The sequence below is a fragment of the Pempheris klunzingeri genome, chromosome 19, assembly GCF_042242105.1.
Source record: "Pempheris klunzingeri isolate RE-2024b chromosome 19, fPemKlu1.hap1, whole genome shotgun sequence".
NCBI lineage: Eukaryota > Metazoa > Chordata > Actinopteri > Acropomatiformes > Pempheridae > Pempheris > Pempheris klunzingeri.
This window is the reverse complement of record NC_092030.1, coordinates 8,616,437-8,638,607: the sequence shown is the minus strand read 5'-3', so window position 1 is coordinate 8,638,607 and position 22,171 is coordinate 8,616,437. Positions and strand designations below refer to the sequence as shown.

Here is a 22,171-nt window from a genome sequence, read left to right as displayed (position 1 = left end):
GCTAATTGAAATACTCTGATACACTTAAAGCTTGTACTAATACTGCTGCTATCAGTAACTCTAAATCTATTGCAAAAATATACAAATCATGGTCATAACCATAACTCTCTTCTCTCATTTCTGCTTAGAAAATACTCTTCTGTTACCCATCCTCCACAGAAAGGTCAGAGGTCAGGGTCAGTAGTTGACATTGATTCAGTGTCTCAGTGGAAGGCCGTGGGTGTGTGCGTGGGTGAGTGTGTGTGTGTGTGTGTGTGTGTGTGTGTGTCTGACGATGGATTCTAACATTTTGTCGGTGTAGCTGCTGCTGCTGGAAGCAATCATAAATCCGTCCTCTCTCTGACCTCCGCCCTCCTCTGGCTTTATGGTGGGTCGACAAGGGCGAAGCCTCGTTCATCAGCTCCACCGTATTTCATCTTTAACATGGTGTCGTCCTTAATGTCGCAGAGCTTCCTCTCACTTTGAAAAATGACCTACAGAGAAGATTCACCATGGACTCTCTCCATCAGGTCACAATTCTGTAGGTCTGTGTAGTACTCAGGTGGTTTGATCCAGCCTGTTGTTCTGATCCAATGACATTATCTAAGCAGACTGGAGGTCTGAGCATCGCACAGTTTGGCTGTTGATACACATATTCAATAAAGTTTCCTCATTTTGTCCTCATTTTCTCTAGAGGAGGTGATGCTTTTTTTAGAGATGAGAGCTCACAAGCACTCAAGCAATTAAAGTTAAAAATATCTCTGCTTTAGATGAAAGAAACTGACTCTTCAAAATGGTTTAAATGGAAGGTATTAACATTTTGAACCCCATGAAACTTCACTCAGCTTAAAAACTATGGCAGACATTTTCCTGTCTGCATGACATCTGGTCTCATAAGAAAAGCTTCACACTTGTACAAAAAGGAATTACATTCTTACATACTTTGTATACACTGTTTATTGCGTAGTACTATAGATGGATAGATAGATAGATGCAAACTTCACAACAGAGTTCTCTCCATGTCTGGGTTTGTCGTGGGTGTACAGCGTGAACAGGAGGGGCTGAGCACCCAGCCCTGGAGGGCTATAGTGTCCAACACTACAGTGGAGGAGGTGAGCTCGCTAATCTGAACTGTCTGGGGTTGGTTTGTGAAGAAGTCCAGTATCAAGTTCAGTCAATCTTTATCAATCAATCTTTATTTATATAGCGTCAATTCATAACAGTGTTATCTCAAGACTCTTTCCATAAAGAGCAGGTCTAGACCAAACTCTTTCATCAAGAGAGAGACCCAACGATTCAGGAATTCATCATTAAGGATTCAAGAATCCCCCCATGAGCAGCATCAGATATTACACCGTTGCCCATAAAGTTGGAATAATTGTTCAATACCCCCAATTTTGTTAAAGCCTGAATACACAGTTTCCAAAGGTTAATTGTGGTTTAAGTTTCACTGTGATATGTTTGGAAGAGTTCGATCAATAAAGTTGAGAAGATATACACTTTATTTATCAAGACTAAATCACATTGTCACAATCATTTCATGAGAAGAGGTTAAACATTTTATTCCAACTTTATGGGCAACAGTGTATATTAGTTGCAGAATGTAGTACTCAAGACAGGAGTGATCAGCTTTGCAATAATTTTTCCTCCTCTGCAGATCTGTTTGTTCTAAATGCAAACTGATGAGGGTCCAACAGGGGCGCCCCCAGAAATTTTTCACATGGGGGGCCACACAGGGCCAGTGAAAATCCCTGGGGTGGCACACCAAAACCAAAAACAATAACGGAATTTCAAGAAGAAAAGCTGTTGGAAGTATTGAGGCTAGTCAAAATCGATGTCAGTATGAGAGTTAAGGAATCATGTACTCATATACTTTCTAATTTTACAGTTAATGTTACTTAGATGTACATGGACTAATATAGTACAAGCCTGTTTTATTAAGTGTTGGTTCATTTATGAGTTAGGAAATTCATTGTTCTAATAGGGTAGTTGTATTATACAGCTTTACTATTAGGGAGTACATTCATGTAATGAACTAAACAGTTACAGGGAACAAGTCTACTCAAGTTTAAAAGCACCACACAGAGGCCTTTGATTGTTGTCAATACAGCTTTATTCTGCTGTAAACATATAACAGACTATGTCCACAAAAGCATTGTCTTTGACAGTAGACATTTTACCATAGCTCTGAGAGTATTCTAGCCATGCGTGCGCACTGTGCCAGTCTTTCTTGAAGCCTCGTCTTCTGTCCCCTTGAAGAGTACGAGGGAAAAACTTGAGATGCTGCTGTTTGGGCCCCTCTGATCTTGACTGGGAAATATCTGTGATGAAACATGAGGACAATAAGTTACTCGAAATTTAAAATAGCAGCAGCAAAAACAACGGTAATAACATAAGTAGCTGTCCATAGTAATCCCAGATTACAGTTGTATTATGGACCCACAGTCAGTTCTGTTCTGACTGTTCAAACTCATCTACCAGTAAATATGAATAAGAAGCTTTCTGTTGTTGCACCAGGATTCATAACTCAGTGCTGACACCTTGTTACCACGCGTTTATCCAGGTAAAGTTACTCTCTTGCCATTCATTTCCTCATGAGGGACCCTGTTCTCAGCTCACCTGTTGGTCCAGCAGTAGGTTGAACAGTTGTGTCCTGCCTGGCCTGCTGCCTTACTTCTTCCCTGATCTCTGGACCTGTCACTGCCTGAACCTGCTCCTCTGCACTACCCTGCTCTGTCTCTGTCCCTGTCTGTTCATGGGTTTGCTCGGCGGTGTTATCTTGGCCTGCATCATCGCACATATGGAAGAGATGTCCGTAGACTTTCTCTTCATTGTCTGCAAATTGCCGTAGCATCACGGCACAGGTGCTGGTGATCCGACGCTAGCGGCCCTTAACACAAGCTAATGAGATGCTCAGTAACGGAGAGCAGCCAGCATGTGGTTCAGCACAGACACAGTTTACCAAACACATACTATTTGTTCTAAAAGTAAGGACTGTTTGACTTACTTACCTGTTGGTAGTCTGGTTGTCTCAACAGCTGCCGTTGAAAATGACTTCCACTGTCCGTCTCTGAGTTTTTGGCAGCAGCTGCTGCAGTGCTGCCTTCACTTGCACTCGGACAACGTAGTTACAATTTCCGAAATTTTCAAATGTGAACTTGATCTATCAGAACTGGGGGGACCAAGCATTTTTCAGGGGTGGCTGCGGCCCCTCCTGGCCCCCCCTTGACAGCGCCTCTGGGGTCCAGGTTGGTGAACCAGTTTCTCAAAGCACCTCATCATAAAGTGGGTGAGTGCCAAAGGGTGGTAGTCATTAAACTAGACACTGCAGACGTTTTAGGTACGGGGATGATGGTGGCTGTTTTGAAGTTTAAACTAGTTGATGTTGGACATGGCATTAACCAGTCGGTTGGTGTATGTTCTATATACATGGCCAGAGATGTTATAACGCCAAGCGCATTGCTCATATTCACTCTCATTCACTTTCCTTACATCCTCCGTGGGCACTGTGGAGTCATGGAGGCTGCAAAGACATGACAGCTGACTGTTTGTTGAGCAGACCAAACTGAGCATAGGGTTTATTAGCCACATCTGGTAACTCGGTCTGACACATGTGGGAGGCTCTCCTGCTTTTGTAGCCTGTGATGTTCTGAATTGCCTGCCACATATCTTTGGTATTGTTGGGGTGTTGAAGTCTCTCTCCAGTCTCTCTTAATGCCTCCACTTTGTTTCCTTAATGCCAGTGTCAGTCTTGCTCTGCAGTGTTGTATGCCTCCTTAGCACCTGAATGAAAGGCAGCTCGTCTTTCCATTCATCAGGGCTTTGTGGTTGAGGTGTTGATGTTTATGTGGTTCTCCCGAACATGTGCCAGTCTGTGCAAAACAGTGTTGTAGTATAGCTGTATCTTCATCTGTCCATCATCTGGTCTGAAAGTTCAAAGTGTGAGCAGGGGGAGGGCTTTGTAGCTGTCAGGAATATTGTGTAGTATTGCGTGTGCTGTGGCCCAGTGGCAGAGAAGAGTGATTCCCAGCTCTTCTAGCTCCCAGCCACCATCATCCTTTGAGCAGGATACTAAACCTCAAATAGCTTCTGAAGCTTTGCTTTGGCCTGTGAGTGGGTGTTCGACTGATGAGCATGTAGCACGGCAGCCCCCGCCATCAGTCAACAGATGAATGGGTGAATGTGAATGTAGTGTTAGAGCACTTTGGGTGGTTGGAAAAAACTAGAAATGTGCTGTACAATTACAGTCCATTTACCATATGTGTAAAGGTGGTCAGGGGTATTGTTTGCCCTAGTGGGGGTGTGGATAATGTGGTGAAACTTAACCCTTTGAGGGTCTTCAGCACTTTCTAGTGTGTTATGATTTTTTTTTTTTTTTTTTATTTTAGTTCTCAATTTTTTTCATGTATTTTTTGTGTATTTTAGACCATAAAATGATGCGCATCATGACAAAAACATGGCAATTTAAGGGTTAATTTTTTAAAAAACTAATTAAAATTTGATATGTATGATTAGGGCTGATGCTGGTCTAAAAAACTATTTTAAAAAAATTTAAAAAAAAGAAAGATTTTTAACATTTTTATGGCTTGTTTTTATGCATACACATTTATGTGTGTAAGGATCTTTAACGTGATTATTTCTGAGGACCTTCAAGGGGTTAAAGTAGTTCTGAAGTTTGTTGTTTGATTAAAATCCCCAGCTACAATAAAAATACCATCAGGCTGTTTTGCCCTGTGACGACTGATGATTTGATACTCTTTTCAGTTTGCACCAATAGAAATCTTAGGGGAAACATTGTCTATCCACATTGACTGTATTTTACTGACATAAACATGAACCTACCTCCCCTTGTCTTAACGGAGTCTTGCGTCCTCTCTGCAAGGAACGTTGTCCTCCCGTCAAGCGCAGCTTCGCATGTTATGGTGAAGTCAGGCCTTTGTAAAGATTTAAGCACCACAGTCTCCGATTGTTGCTGCAAGACATTAGCCAGTAGTAGGCTGAGTAGGGTACAGCCTTTGGTCCAAGCTGGGTTATCTTGGCTCCTTTCTCCTTCTTTTCCTGGGGCACTCACACCCCTTTCAGCAGTGTCTGGCCTGGTCGCTCTGACTGGATGTTCAAAAAATGCTGTGGGCAGTATTCATTTCGAGGTCTCCTGCTCTTAGTTCAATCCCAGCACTTCTTTCTCTGATGTTGGTGTAATTTTATCATAGACAACACATATGTATAGGCAATATGTGCCACAGGAATAGCAGTGAAAAGATATCCAATTAATGTAATCCAAAAAATATAGAAGCTCTCAACCACAACATGTGAAATGCTGTTTCAAAGGTAGATCTACACTGGCAAGTAAAAAATACTGAATCCTTTGTTTATCTATTAAATACAGTGTTTTAAGTGCTGTAAGTTACATAATATTACATTTAAACATATTGAGTCTAAAAACACTGGAATAAACCTGCAAAATAGCCATAATTTGTGTATTATTAGCTACAGAATTTAAGGCCTCCGGTCATGCGAGAGAGCCAGCATGCATAATTCAAAGATTGCCAAGATGAAGCAGCTAAATGGAATTCAGCCATCGGTGAAATGAAAAATGAAATTTAGGTGCCAATCCTGTGTCCATATATCTCTTGTTAAATGAGAAATATGTGTCAAAAATAGTTTTTGGCATTTTCAAATGAAAATCCATCATTTCTCTTTCTGTGAAACATAAAAATACTTTTGATGTTTCATGTTGAACTCAGGGGCAGTTACATTCATTTATTCAAATTAATGTTACCTCATATCTCTATCAAAAATACACAAAGGAATGAATAATAGCTTAAAATTAGTAGTGAGTACTGCTCAAAAAAGCAAATTGGTGAAGCAAAGTTTCCCCTAGCCTTGTAGTAGGATATATATATATATATATATATAGATACACATACAAAACAAAATTGAAATACGTTAAATTCTCTGTTTATTGACTGTCAAAATGTAAAGTCAAGTCAGATTCATTCGTATAGCCTCAAAACCACAAATTTGGTGTCATGGCTTTATTATCTGTGCACATACTGTCCTTTCAACTCTGATACAGAAAAAGTTGTAATTTTCTATCTAAGAACTAATCTGATGAGTCCCAAAGCAGCAGCTATCGATACAATAAATCACCAGATGATGCCGGAGATTTTCAACATTACTTAACAAAATGTAAAGTAACCTGACATGATGATGTCATAGTGATGATTGGATGTCATTGAGCCTCTGGGTCACTCCATCCATCCAGCTCCTCTGTTCAGACTCATTGCCAACTTGTTTCTTATCACATTCTTGCTCCCCAAAGGTAGAACCGTTTCATTTCATGACCTTCATGACCTTACTCTAGCACCACCCTCAAACTTCAGCAAAGGACCTGATTTCTGTTTGAAAGTAAATGAAAGACTAGTTTTGAAAAAAACATTAAAGAAGAAAGATGATGGAATCTAACTTCAGAAGAAAAGAAAGGAAAGGAAAGGAAAAGAAAAGAAAACAAAGTGATATTGGGGTGCCTGTGCTGTGATGGATTGTGGTTTTCATTGAGAGAGACGACCAAATGGAAAGAGAAAGAGAGAGAGCAAGAGGGATAGAGAAGGTGAAAGAGGTAAAGTGCCTCTCTCATACACACATTTTTCTTAATCTTTCTTTCCTCTATCTCCTCCTCCTCCTGTCTCGTCCGCCCACCATTCTGCCCTTTCTCCTTCTCTTACCCCTCTCTATCATCCTCCCCCACTCTGACTTCTTTCACTTCTTCCTCTCTCTCTTTAACACACTTCCCCCTCCTCTCCATCTAGACTTCATGCTCCACCTATGTTTCCTATTTTCTCTCTCTCTCTGTGCTCCAAGGTCGAGTTAATGAATGACAGAGCGTGTCATCAATTCCCCTTTCTCCCTTTACAGCTGTCATACTGTCACACTCACGCTCACACACACACACACACACACACACACACACACACACTTCATTGATTGGTACAGTAGCAGCAGCTTTGTGTTGTCAGTCCATTGAAACCACTTTGGATTTCATTCTGCGGGCTTTTTTGCAGCAGCATGTCTTTATGCCACTGAAATTCCAAAACAGACTATTTTTCGCAGGCTAAATATGTTTATTTCATTTTATATGAGAAATGTTTACAGTGATTAAATGACAAACAGGATTATGGAGATTGAATATTCTGATGAGCATATATTTATGTTTCAGGTGCCTTTTCGGTGCTGTCAGCATTTCAAGTTGCAAATTCACAAAATCACAATCTATTAGATAAAGAGAGAACAATTAACTTATAATTAGAAATATGTCCGTTTTCTTTTCTTTTGATACTGTGTGAAGGAAAATATAATATACGTGCACCACCACCACCCAATATCCAAAAGAAATAATTGAAATGTTATTTTCTGTTTCTGTGCATGTGATGTGTGACAAAATGAAATTATCATTTTAGATTGCAACGTCAGCTTCAGTGTTTCAATTTCAGTTTCAATTTTGTTAACGCCAAAAGAAAAAAAAAAAACACACTCAAAATTAAATTCGATGTGAAATGAACTTTTCAATTCAACCTAAACTAAAGTTGGGTTGTGAATATGAATATGATTCGATGAAATGATTTAATGTTAATATTGGCATCCCTTGACCTGCATTATCCTTAAAACCTTACTTAAGGTAATGAAAAACTCCAACAGTTGATCTTTTTTGTACCATGTTCTACATTGTCCTCCTCTTCTCTTTTATGTGTATTTTAGAGTCTCCTATTGGTCAGATGCATCCACCTCACGGCAGCGCAACGCCTCAAAAGAACAGCAACCTCCTGGTCATCATTGTGGTTTCTGTCGGAGCTGTCACCGTGGTTGTGGTTGTGATCGTGGCGCTCATCTGCACCCGACGGTCCTCGGCACAGCAGAGGAAGTAAGAGGTTTCATTCATCTTTGTGGTGGCAGTAAGCAGCTGTTAGGGTAAAGAGGCAGATGGTTAATGATCTGCCCTGGCTGGTTTGTTTTTTCATTTTCCAAATTTGGACCAAATCAAAAGCTGGGATGGGCCTAACTCTTTAACTCATAAGGTTTTTATCACGCCAGGTTCAATTTCTTTCTTGATTAATCGCATTCAACAGGTTTTAGTCATTACCTACGGAAATGATCAATATTTCTGAAGTCTGATCTTAACTGTTTGCATGAATGCTGAATAAAGTGATCTGATATGATTTCTGTTTACATGCCCCCAAACAAAATCAGAGTAGAATTTTCTTTTACATTTGCACAAGTGGTTCTCTGGCTACCTTCCACTTTAGCCCTCCACTAACTTGAATGGGGATGAAACTTGATAATCTTGTGGCAATTTTAGCCTCTCCAATGTTATCAGGCTGACAGTGAAACAAATCATCTCACAGGGATTGTGACCCCTCAATTCTTTCTGGGCCCCCGTCGGACCCAGAAGTTGAAAGATGACGTCATAGTAACCCCCACGCGGGGCAAACATGGGAGGAAAATATATGTATTCCAGCTAGAGAGGAGGTGCTAATGTTTCCCCATTGAACACATTATCAAAGGTTAACACCACCCTTTGTGAAAATGACTTCCCATCAGGCTGGAGCGGGCTGTCTTCTGATTGAAGTGGCTATTTGAGGATTTCTTATTCTAATTGGGCTATTACTCTGGTGTTAGACGGATATCAGGGTCCATGTAAATGAGCTATTGTTTTTATCCACATTATGTTTCATAATTATTGTGTATTAATTTGTCAGGTTGACTTTTATTTCATAGTCCAGTTCATGTTCATGTTTTGGTCATTATCTTCTAATTCACTTTCATTTTCAAGTTATAATCGTTCAGATATCAGTCCTGGTTGATTTGGTGACATCTGTGGTTACACTGGTAACAGCAAGTACAGTACACACACACACACACTCCAACACCACCAATAGAAACTGCATTTTTGAGAGCAGAATGTAGAGAATGTAAAACACTGAACTTACTATATCACTATAAAATGATCCAAATGGTGTTGGTGGAGGATTATAATCTACTTTACCAGATTTGAGTGCTGAGCAACAGGTCAGATAAAGAATTCACAGTCCTTATCCTCTTTTGCCTCCATCCATCACAATCTTTCTGTTCATCTTTCCTGTTTTCCTTTTCTGTTCTGTGTGAATGGCAGCAAGCATAAAATGAACAGGTGTATTCATGCTCTGCTGGGATTTGGAGGGTTGCCTAGCGACATGACCAACAGCAGTCTATCCATGGTTCACTGTTTTTTCCATTATCAGTCCTCAGTCTGTTCTTCTTCACATTTGCATTTCTTCCTTCTTGCCCTCTAACTTCCTCACCTGTCATCACCTGTGCAGAAAAAGAGCGAGCCACAGTGCCAGTAAGAGAAAGGGCAGCCAGAAGGACCTGCGACCTCCTGACCTCTGGATCCATCACGAGGAGATGGAGATGAAGAACATGGAGAAAGCTCCCAGTGTCGCCCCGTCCGGACACGATTCGCCCATCCAATCCTGTCAGGACCTCCCCCAGGTTGCACACAGTCAATCAGAGAGTCAGATGGGCAGCAAGAGCAGTCATTCAGGTACAGGATGGATGCTGATTCATTTGTTTAGTTGTCCCGTTATTTGTTTTTTAAATGGTTATATTTAAATGTATAATATACAGTATATTGTAGAACCATTCAAATTACATAATTACTTAATTGATTTTACACGACATTAATGTTATTTTTCATACAGTTTAATTTGGTAATTTCTATTTAACATCTTACTATATTCCTTCTAACTTTTACTAAAAAATTGTTCTTTAGTTTATTTAGTAACTTAGGAATTTGCTGTCCAATGTCTGTCTTTAGATAAATATTTCATGTCAGAGTTCATCTCTATGTTGCCTGGCAACGTCAGCATCTCCATAATGTGTTTAACAGTAAAATTATAAATTCCATTTAAAATAATCCTAAATATTTCCTCATTATTATGGTGCTATCTGATTGCTGTGTAATGAAGCCTGATTTATCATGAATTTAAAATAATGTATTTAAGAATCTCATTATGATATTCAGAACATAGATAAGAACTATTTGCTATGTAACGACACAGTGGACTAATGGCAATATAAGCAGAAAATGATGTTCCACTCTCTCTGAGCTTCACCTTCCTTTGTTTTAGTCATCAGCATGCATGTGAGCCAGTGTGACTCCGCAAATCGTCTCGTGAGCGAACCCATAGAATAGTGAAACCAAGCAGAGGCTAAGCTACTGAGCTAACACAGCTAATACAGAGCTAATAATACAATAATGCACAAAAGCTGAGAGAGGCCACACAGGGCGGCTGTGCTCAGAGGTAAAGCTGGTCCTTCACAAGTCAGATCATGGTTACATTCTGCGTGTGTGAATGATAGTTGTACAGAGCAAATGAAAGACCTGGCCGCGGAGCTGCAGAGGGGCAGTAGGGAGGCACACATTCTAAAATATTGTTTAGATAATCGCACATATTTATTTGAATGTTTGATGATCCAGGTGCTGACGCTGATGAGGCATCCAGCAGCATCTCCACGCTGGAGCGCTCCCTGGCTGCCAGGAGGGGGACACGAGGCAAAATGATGATTCCTATGGACTCACAGCCAAGCAACACACGTAAGTAACACAACTGTGTGTGTGTGTGTGTGTGTGTGTGTATGTTTAAATGTTCTGGCTGTACGTAACTCTTTCCTTTTTTATTAATTTCTTCCTTGCACAAACATTTTCAGCTGCAAAAAACACCAAACATCTAAAGCCACGCCAGCAGCTCTGTGGGGCTGGACACAGTGGTGCTGTGAGCTGAATGCCGTTCACCATGTTTATTAGCATGTTAGCATGTGAACAACTGCTTATTAGCTCTATAAACTAAGTACAGCTGAGACCGACGGGATGGTCAGTAATTTTGCAGTTATTTAGTGCTCAACCAAAGTATGATGGCGCTGAATGACGTTTGAGAGGATCATCAAAGAGGATCATTCCTATTGGTTGCATGGGACGTCACATGACATGTCTGTGGCAATGACCCTACCGCTATCTTAGGTTCGTCTCTCATCTCTGTCTTTCTTTGTGCAGTTAAGATGTAAAAAGTATTTCGTGCAAAGACAGAAGTGAAGTTGAGGAAAGTGAAACACACACACACACACACATACTCTGAAAATGCCTGTACCCTCACCCACATTCTCACACAGATAATTAGCCTTTATGTTTCTTCAGACTGACTCAGAGGACAGAGGGGAGAGTGGATAACATCTGAGGGTGAGCCAATGAGGAAAGGAGGGGGGAGGACAGAAAGAGAAAGACAGATGGAGAAAAAATGTGAGAAAGAGAGAGAGCTGTTGCTGAGAGAAGTGTTGCTCTGAGCCCTTGTTAAGTGGATGGCTTCATAAATGTGTGTGTGTGAATCCAGATGAATGAAAATCTGTTCTCCAGCAACGACTGGGATGATATTCAGCTCCGTGTGAAGTCAGACACAACATTTTGTAACTATCTGTTCACCAGCCAAAAAGATAAAAACCTGTGAATGTAGGACATTCACAAATGATGCAAGTTTATTGCTGTACTTTGCTCTTTTTTTGCCATTCATACTAATTATTAGGAGTATTGATCCATTCAATGTAATTTTCTACATCCACCTAATAGAATGTGAAAAAGTGAAACAACTTTGTATTATAACAGTGTGGTTGGTATATGTAAATGAGCTTTATAGCTCCCCGTTCATAGTGCAGCTTGTAGCAGGCATCGTCCTGGCCTGTCGTTTGACTGAATATTATTTTATGGTTAACAGCCCTAGAGCTAGTAAATGTGTGCTCGATGATCCAAACAATGAGCTGGATGACGAGTGGGGAGCTCTCACAGAGGCGACATGTAAGTTAGTGAAACGTTGTTTATTGACATATACTAGCCACACAGTATGAAGTATAATTGTCAAAGTATCATTTAATTTCGTTGTCTTCTGTCTCAAGCGACAGATGATGTTGCGGTTCTCTTTCACACTGTCATCTGTAGCGTTAGACAATAGCTTTTATCCTCTTAAGGCAGTGGAGCTGGTGACAGGGTTTGGTCCATGCAGCGACTAACAACAGGGGGGTGGGGCTTAGCAACAACAAAATGAAACACATTTAGAATTCTGGTCCCCCTCTCAAGAGGGGCAATATCATATGTGTGGCCATTTGAAACAAACAGGTCTTCTATGATGTTACACTGCTATGGTTAAGGGTTAGTTTCGGTGTAGTCACGTACACCATGTCACTGTGATAGTGATGTCATTAATCAATTCAAATGTAAAAATAATGAAAGTGACAGAAAATAATCACTTGAGGCAAGCCAACTTCCTTTGAAAGTGAAGGGCGTATTGGAAAGTCATGTGAATGCTACAGCCAGCCATCAAATACCTAGATATGATAAGATACACAGGACTGATAGATGTGTGCACCCAGTTCGTCCAGTGCAGCAGCCCATACACCTTAGACCTAAATTTGGAAAATGGAAATAATGTGGAGCACAATATAGAACAAAATGGCATCAGGCCTCAGCCCAATCCTATGAATACTGATCATGGCTTTAACTCTGTACTCATGCCGACTTTATTCCAAAACAAGAATGCAAGGGTTAAGATGGCTTCATCCATTCTCATAAAGTAACTGTATGAGAATCAACAGGAATATTTTAGTCAAAACAGCGTGGCAGGCTAAATATGAAGAACTGGACCCAGAGGTGTCACATTTCCATCATCTCCATAACACCCCGTGTCAGCTTCATCACACTGTGAGCGGATGTGTGCTGGCTGTAGCTGTCAGTAAACACATTGACCTGTCTGTGTCAAAAAGATTCACAGTGATTCAAGTGACACCACATCACATCCATGAATGAGTTTTTAGTCTGTGTAGAAGCGCATCATCTAATTACTGCCTTCTCTGTCTGCTGAGTGTGTGTGTGTGTGTGTGTGCAGTCACATGTCGCTGAGCTGTAAGTTTCATATTGTAATTACCCTGCTCCCAGTCTGTCTGCGCGTCTTTAAGGATTTGTGTCCTGCTTTCTCTCCTTTTTTCTGCCGCTTGTGTCGTGCTGCTGTTGTTGTTGTTTACTGCAGGTGAAACAAACTGAAGCTGCTGCACTGAACAGCAGCAATCAGGTTACAGCAGTGGCTGTTTTTTTTTTTTGGAGGAGTGTAAGTCAGTAGCTTACTGATCATTTTTTGTAGCATGTGACAGGCACTCTTGTGTGTTTACATAGATGTGTGTGTGTGTGTGTGTGTGTGTGGTTGTGCATGTGAGATGTGGGTCACAGTAAAACAGGAAACCCCTTCAGGCTTCCTCTGCCAACATGCAGACCCATCCTCTATTCTGGTCTCTTTTTTCTCTCTTTCTATCCGTTTGGGTTTCTCTCATGTTTTGCACTTCAGAACTTTTTTTTTTTATCTTTTTGTTAAAGTTCAGTCTGGTAGACTTCTTAATGTCGGCCTCCTCTCCTCGCTTTTATTGCTTTCGGAATGTCTATTTTTCCACATTGCTATTATGAAGAAAGATGAGGAATCCTTCACTCGGATTACTGGTTTGAGTAGAATACATGTGGGTGTGGTTCTGTTAGTATTCAATATATACACTTAACTTAAGTATGAACCACCATTGAGTGAATATACATTATTGTTAATAATGCCATTAACAGGGTTTACCCACACACTGTTGCTACACATCAAAATAGCAATTTTCATAGATAATCGTTTCAGTAGAAAACAGATAAATAGATTGATAACATAACGACTAGCGCACAATGTGACAGTACTATAGCTCAGCTAGCATAACTGAACAGAACAATAGTAGAGAAACACTAAACACTTTAAAGGTTAGATTATTTACAATGTTACATAGGAGAGTTACGTAAAAAAGGAGTTATTTTCAATTACTCATTTTCTGGCATTTTCACAAGATCACAAGAATAGATGCTCAAGAACCTTTGGTTCATTGTAGGCCCTTTGGCAGATCTCAAATCCTACCATGGATAGCATTTGACATAGGCTGTCGATGATGCCGTTTGTGTACTCTGAAGGCAATTAGCCACGAAGAACGACTGCTCCACAGACTTCACCAGCTGGGGTTTGGCATCGCCGTTCTCTTTGATGCGCCATTGTACGGCGTCTATTGTGCACCGGGGGACTGCAAGTAGTACCAAACGGCAACACCTGCAGGAAACGAAGCACAGGTTTGACAGTTGGCAAAAGGCGGATTTGATGGAATATGCCCTTTATGTCACCACTGATGGCAATGGTGTGCTGGCGAAATCTCAGTAGGACACCAAGGAGAGATGGCCCTAATGTGGGTGCTGGTAGAAGTATGCTGTTGAGTGACTGCCCTTTGTGTTGGAATGAACATTTAAATACAACCACATCCTTGTGGTTATGAGTCACCATGTACTCCACTGTCACCATTAACTTCAATCCGTGAGGTGGCAGTTTCCAGGAGTTGCAAAGCTAGCTGGTCTTGCCTTGATCGTGTGGCAAGCTTCTTATTAATGTATGGGAGAGTCTCCACCTGCCGTAAACGCTCAACATGTTGGAGTAGCTCGACCGAGGGAGAAATGGTGGAGATATACATGCACTGATGCTCTGAAGGTAAGTTTTCGGTAAGAGCTGTTGGGCCTTGGAGAGTCCAGCCAAGTCTGGTGACAGGACTTCACTGTGGTCCAGAACACACAGGTTGGTTATAGGTGCTGTAGATCTGAGCCTATCAGCAAGAAGTGGTTGTGCACGATCAATCTGTTGTAAAGGCAGTCGGCCAAGGTGCTTGTATCAGGTTTGCATGAGAGCCACAGGATAAGTGTGCTCTGTGAGGCTCAAGCTTTCTGCTGTGAATGCTGTATGTATCCAATATTTCCTAGCCGGCCTTTGTATAGCAGACACCTCCAGGCTAACAGCTGCTCCCTAGCAGTTGAGCCACCTCTTGATGCTGCACGGTTCGAAGTACAAGTGTTTCTGCCTCCTGCAAAAGGTTCAGATGTTTGACTGCTTGGGGCAAGATGAGTCACAGGGACCAAAAAAGTAGAGGTTTGGTCCCTGTGACTAAAATGATTGTACCTGTACATGTACATGCCTGTAACATGGCAGCATGTTACAGGTGGGTCTGCTGCAAGTGGTGCTAGTTTCAACTGCTTTATATACAGTTAGACCATAGATCAGTATAAAACAAGGAGAGAGGCTTTTGTGAGTGTAATTTCCTATATTGTGGTGAATTGTAATCCACCAATTTGTGCCTTATCTGCATCAAATTATGGTGGAAATGTGTGTTGTAAATATTATGAATATAATGTTATTTATGGAGAGGAAAACACATATAGTGCCAGTACTTCCATTATATTTGGAATTGTCAATTCCAAATATAATGGAATAATGCAGTAAGGCGCTTTCAAATATTCATTATCTTGTAGATAAACTTTTTTCTTTTAATGTTATCCAAGCTGAGTCAGCACAAATGTAGGTATGATTGACTCGTCTATTCCTTTTTCTCTCTTTTGTTTGGGGAAGTAGTTCTCATCACCACTCTCCTTTTTGGCAGAAACAGTCCCTTTTCTCACATAGACAGAAACAACCTATACACTTCAAATTAATAACGCTCTGCCAAAGAGATGCTGTGGAGTTGGTTGTACCAGGATTAAATCCCACATTGTTGATCTCCGTTTTGTTCCCCCGCCATGTCCTGAAACAGATCCTGATAGAGGGGTTTTATGGTATTTATGCAAGCTACATGCTAAAGCTATATGCTCACGGGTTGGCCACTGTGCCGCTCATTTGCCTGTGTGTGGAACGAGTCACCTGTGTTTCTTGATCCTGTACCAGCTTAGCTTATTTTAGGGGCATAAAGCCAGATCAGTCTTACTTTCATGCCTTTGATATTAACTGCTATAGCCTAATGACTTTAGCACAGATGCTTGTCAGCCATACCACACGCAAGAGCAGGACAATGGCAGTGAGCCTGTGAGCTCTCATGCTCCTTGCAGAATCAAGGTAGCTAATAATTGTATAATATACCCTGATGAAGAGTGGGGGATTGTTTCCTGCATGTTGTTGCTCTCACACACGAGCTACAACAGCCAATCAAAAATCACCTTGTCATTTATCAGCTGTAGCGTATTGCTGACGCTGCCTGGGGTTAATGGGACATTTGTTTTTTCCGACCTGACTGTGATCAATACTTCTGATTGATGACTTTTCATGTGGGCATGAGACCGAGAGCTAATCAAATCAGTTGACCAGGGTTTCCTGATTACATCTGTGATATGCTGAGCTGTCCTCAGCGGACTTTATAGAAAGACAGACCTGTGAAGTGTCTGCGTCCGTTGTAGAGCTGAAGACCGATGACTGACTTCATCCAGCAGAAGGACAAGCTAATAGATCCTAACATTTCCTCTTTGTAGATGGTTCTCCTGAGACATGTTAATGTTTGCAACAGATTGTGATTTGGGTTTTTTGTTTTAACAAAAACATCACTTTAGTCACAGTCATTTTATTCACTTTTTGAGTATTCTTACCCTTTCTTTTCATGCTACTAATTTATGAAATGCTCTGACATTTTCATGAAGCAAATAGATTTTGTAATCAAGGTTTGATTTTCTGTCCCTGAATGTGAGAGACTAGTCTATGAGTAGAAACAGAGGAGCAGTGCTTGCTCACGATACAGAGAATGCACATGATGGCTCACGTTTTCAAACAGTCTCATTTGGAGACATTTATAGCGATGCATACGGTTGTTCACGTGAAAAGGGAAATAAACAAATGGACAGATGCAGGCCAGAAACTTTCACCATACGCGAACAACCTGCTACGTTCACCTTGAGTTGTGTTGAATATTGTGAATATTGATTTGTAACAAATCATCACTCCTTTTAAATGAATGCAATGATTGATTAAGTTCTGGATTTAGAAATTGCTGCAGGGCCTTGTCTCAGATATCCTTTCATAGATGACATTGTCTCTAAAGGAGGCTGATGAGCAAATTTAAATGTATCAATAGCTAAATGCTAAGACTTTTTCTTACAGCCATTAACACATTTTTCTGAAAACACATGAGTGCAGGATGAGGAAAAGGTTCTTCCGACTTGCATTTGTTTGTTGTTTGAGTAGTTAGAATTGAACAATCCCTTGCAGGAATTCTGGGATTAGTTGATCATGTGTTGAATCGAACACCCCTGCGGGGTTTGCACTGTTTCTAGCTTTGCTTCTGTCTGGCTCTCCTGAAGCCGCTCACACTTCCACACTTTTCTTTCCCCGGCTGCCACATCTGTGCTGTGCAGACGACGGACCTGCTGATCTCTTTATCTACCTTCTGGTTTTATCTCTTTGTGTCTGCTGTCTGGTTTCCTTCTGTCTGTGTCGGCTTCTGTCTGTTTGTTCTCAGTCTACTTTCATGTTTTCTTAAATAACTTTGTACTTTTTTGATCGAGCCATATTTTATCTGTTCTTCTCTCTTTTGTCTCCATCCCCATTCTTGGAAAAAAAAATTTAATCCTCCTTATGTCTTTTTTGTCATTTTATTCCAATTTTGTTTTATTACATCTTTTTATCTCTTTCTCATTTATTTGTTTATCTTTTAAACCTTACTTCTAATTATCTCATTTATTATTTCTTCATTTTTCTGTTTTTCATTTTCTCTTTTTTCACTCATGCTCTCCGTCCTGTCAGTATTTCTGTCTCCTCTTGTCTTAAGCAACTCTCTCTCTCTTATTCACTCACACACTCACTCACACACACACACACACACCTCTATTCACCTGTAGCTCGCTGCCCCACTGCACCAAAATCATTAATATTCTCAATCAATAACGTTATTGATCAGACTTGCTTATCTGTGGTCGTTTCGCTGCTGTAATCAAACCCTGCTTCTCTCTAAATGATCACAGCACAAATACAGTAAACGACACACACACTCAAATACATACACACAGAAACCCTAAAGCTGCTGATCACAGCCTTGCTTCAACCAAATTATCAATACTTTTCAATCAATACTGGTATTGATCAGGGTTTAGTCGAATTAGATCTCGTGGTTCAAGCGAAGAGAAAGCATGAGGCAGAAGAAATCTCTACACCCTGCCCCCCCCCACCCCCACCCCGTCTGTCTTTTCGGCTACGTAGAATTCAATTGAAAAAGCTTTATTGATATGAGTGCTGCATAGAGAAGACAGTGTTGTAAGAGGAAATATGAGAAGCATGTTTTAAGTGAGTCTTCTTTGATAATTGATGACAGCTGGTGGTGTTGCTACTGAATGATGTTACTCAAGGGGTCTGAACCTTTCATTAGCACTGGACCCTTTGTAGCTCAGGGACCCCCTCCCTCAGGGAAACTGACATCTGACTGGAGCCACTAATGAAAAAGAAATAATTCTTTTTTCTCTCTCTACTTTGTTGGAGATCTTCAACAAAAATATTGTTTCTTATTTTTTGTTCACAATTACCGATGCATTAAATGTAAAGTCTTAGCTTAATGACTAGTGTGGTTAAAGCAGGAAAATGTTTATTATTAAAGACAATGAATGTACCAAAGAATAAAGATATGTTTTCTTCCGATGTGGGCAGTGGAAGTGAGATAGAAAAGAAGACATGACGAGGATGTGACAGAGCTACAGTACAGTGAGAGCGTGCTATAGCTTCAAGTGGATCTCAAAAGCTGTACATTCCTGATGCAGTGAGTGTGCAACACAGGCACACTATTATTATCCATCACAACTATTTTGTATATTATGTGCAGACACAAAAAATATCATCATCGCCAAAGTGCAGGGGAGTTTTAAAATCATGTAGAAATGTCCTATCAAACTTGTTCACACTGACAGTGTTCATTCCACATACAGCCTCAAAGCAACAAGAGATCCCTTCAACTATCTCATTCACTCTCATGTTATTTTGTCTCTGAAACTTTTGCTCAAACACATCAATGTTAGACTTTTTAAACTTTGATATATGAGTAATTTTTAACTCTATCCACACAAATTCTGCAACAAATTCTCCAACAAATTCTTCCGATGCTCACAGAGGAATCTCTTCAGCGATACGACCTATGATTTTTGAGCGATCGTGTCTCATTCGTGTGGTACCTTGGCGTGCGGTACCTCATGTGATATGGACAGTTATGCCCAGATACAGTTACAGACTTATTTTTAGGAATCAGGAACTCTGGCCTTTTAAGAGTTAATTTCCCACGCCAGTGTGGAAGAAGTTACTAGCCCAGCCAAGAGATAGTTCCATCCACTAACTCCTGCTAAAACCACAAAGTGTTATTTTTACACTCTGGTTTTTGTATGGATTGAACAAAAGAGAAATAAGTTTACAGTGAGCTTTAAAACTTTGGTTTTAAGCTCGTACAAATGGCAATAAACTGGGTGACAGAGCAAGGCTCACTGTTTGTTTTCATGTCAAGCTATGCAAAGAATTATATTAGTGAATTATATTTGTGAAAAATTCAAACAAATGTGTCTCAGATTATCTTCATTCTTCCCCCTGTTGAGAAATAATGGCAGGTCACAGCACGTCTCTGTTTTCTCATAACACAAACAAACCAGTGGTAGCACAGTGTTACTTGGCAGCACTCCCTCATTAATGTTTCTCTTTTAGTGTCAATTCCGTTCAGTTGATTATATTCCTCACTTCATTACAGCAGGCTTTATTTCAGTATGAGATGGGAAATATGCTTATAGCTGCATCGAGTGGAGACTGTTTGCAAATGTTTGCTTTTGAACAAAATATTGTTTTTTTTCTCCACAAATATTTCATAAACAGACAATAACAATGTGTGTGCGGTGAGAGTGATACGCACACGCGAACACACACAGACACAGTCTCTTCAAGGCTATTTAGAAGATAAGAGGCGTCCCCACTGCATGTTGTGAACCTGAGGCAGTGTAATCAGTCTTGTGAGTTTGACTCCCTGCGGTTTCGTCTCAAGGTCACAATATGAACTGTCTGGTCTGACTACTTCCCCAACTGTTCCTCTCTGTTTACAACAGCTCTCTGCTCTCGCTCATATGGATATTGAATGCTTTTATATGATTTTTATACAGCAGGTATTTGTTTTACTATGATAGCCAAAGACAGACATTCCTGCCTCCTGCATGCTGTTGCAGCCTGGTTTGCTGACTGTTTTGTCTGCTTGTTTCAGCGGTGGTCAGTGCCATCCCGGTGCCAGCTCTGGACTCATCCCAGTATCCCGGTATCCTGCCTTCACCTTCTTGTGGCTTCACTCACAACAAGTTCAGCCTGAGGCCGATGCCTTTCCCCAGCCTAACTGTGGACAGAGGATACACACCAGGTACTGCAACACCACCATCACCACCAGTACTTCTGACACTATAGAGAGAGAGATAATGATACCAAAACTACTCTTCAGACACAGGTACATCTGTAGTTTTTCAATTAGGGCACGTTATTGAAATTAAGCACACCACAGCGATGGGCTACTGTATGCTGCATTGTCTTATCATTGATATAAATTTTAAACAGGATCCACACATCAAGTCAAAAACTGTAAATAAACTTAAATGCCACTAAAACTGATTTGCTCTTCATGAATGGTCCCAGCTGCTTTCATGTTGTCTGCATGTATTCTACTGTATTGTGTTATGTTGTACTGCAGTGCTGCAGGTTTGTAATATCCTGCTCAGGGACTTCAGATGTACGATGATATGGAAACTGAAATGTTGATTAATGTTCACTCTTCCTGGTACATAAAGAAAATAATAATATTGAATGTACACAGCAGTTACATATCATAATCTCTAAACCTAAATCTGAATTTTCAGATTCTCTGACAAATCAGGCTAGCAACAGTAACTAAGGGGCAGAGCATAGTAAATGGTCAGTTACGCAGCCAATAGTACTTAATCTGACTATAACTGTTCTCCTAGAGACAGTGAGACAAGGTAACGCAGTAGCTACTATTACTGATATACTATCATTGTCATGATCGTTATTAAAATATTAATATTATAACTTAATAGAGAGCAAGAGTTATGGCCACTGCGACTGTTAATATAAATAATAGTACACATTATAATAATTAAGCCTAAGCCTTTAATAAATACAACAGGGCTCGCACTGCAGCATCTTAATCTTTCCAGCTCACTCGCTCCACTGTCACCCTCCTCCCTGTCCTTGTCCTATTTAAGCCCCATTTTGCTGCAGAGCTAAATGCTAAACGACGTGGTGGGGAGCAATAATTCAGTAATTCAGAAAATGGCTAATTCCTCGTTGGCTTGTATCAGTAATTTAACAACAGCAGAGAGACAAGGAGAAGCTTCACAGTCATTGAATTAGCTGACACACAAGGGGGGGCAGATCACTGCTGGCAGAACACACACTGACAGTGCAATAAGCTGACAGGATGGGGGGTTGGAGTGGAGTAGGGCAGCTAGTGACAGTCAGACAGAAAATTTAATGCATAAGAGATTCCGAGGCATTTTCACGTCATACAAACAACATGCAAGACATAAAAGACATCACTGATTGAAAAGCGAAAGGTAATTTGAATCATCCTCAAGTTTCAGAGAGCATTTGCCAAAGAAACACCCAGTCAGGGAGCCTCAGACTCTGTTGTCAAGCAGCCAATAACAGGGTGAAGTTAATGTTTTTCTCTCTGACGTTGATTTGTAGAACTTGTGGTTGAATATCGAGATTTTAGTCAGTTCCTTAGGATTTAACATCAGTTCAGCCACAAAGTGGGAGAGCAGGATCACCACTAATCACAGGGTTCAATCACCAGCTCCTCCTGTCCACCTTTTGAAATGTCACTTAGCAAGACGATGAACATCAGTTTCTCCTCATGATTAGGCCAGTGTGTGTGTGTGTGAAGTAGTTGTGGAGGTACCTGCACACTTTGTGTCAGGAACAGTATGTAGAATAGGAACATAAAGAGAAGACATAAACAACAAACCGACAACATTAGTCGTTCTGCAGTGCTATGATTGAGTTGTACAGGTGTATGGGTAGCTTAGATTCTGCAGCTCTAGCCCTGACGGCTCCAAATGGCCTCACCAGCACAAAATGGCAGCACCCGTATCGGGGATATTTTGGGGTAATTTTTGTTCAGTGGGAGGAGGCATCGTCCATTCTATGGTTTATAACAGTAAATGTTTAGCTAGCTAGGTGAACTAGCCGTAAATTAACAAAAACTACACAAATGCATTAATGGACTGCAA

The 22,171-nt window shown here is 40.7% G+C and overlaps 1 protein-coding gene across 1 annotated transcript in view; it reads left to right on the top strand.

Annotated features, from left to right (window-relative positions):
- Nucleotides 1-22,171, top strand: part of dcc (DCC netrin 1 receptor) — a 167,741-nt gene that overhangs the window by 121,369 nt on the left and 24,201 nt on the right. The window contains exons 24-27 of the mRNA XM_070851028.1: nt 7,735-7,897; nt 9,333-9,556; nt 10,493-10,609; nt 20,137-20,286. Of these exons, the coding sequence (XP_070707129.1) occupies nt 7,735-7,897; nt 9,333-9,556; nt 10,493-10,609; nt 20,137-20,286 (654 nt within the window). The remainder of the gene's footprint in view (nt 1-7,734; nt 7,898-9,332; nt 9,557-10,492; nt 10,610-20,136; nt 20,287-22,171) is intronic.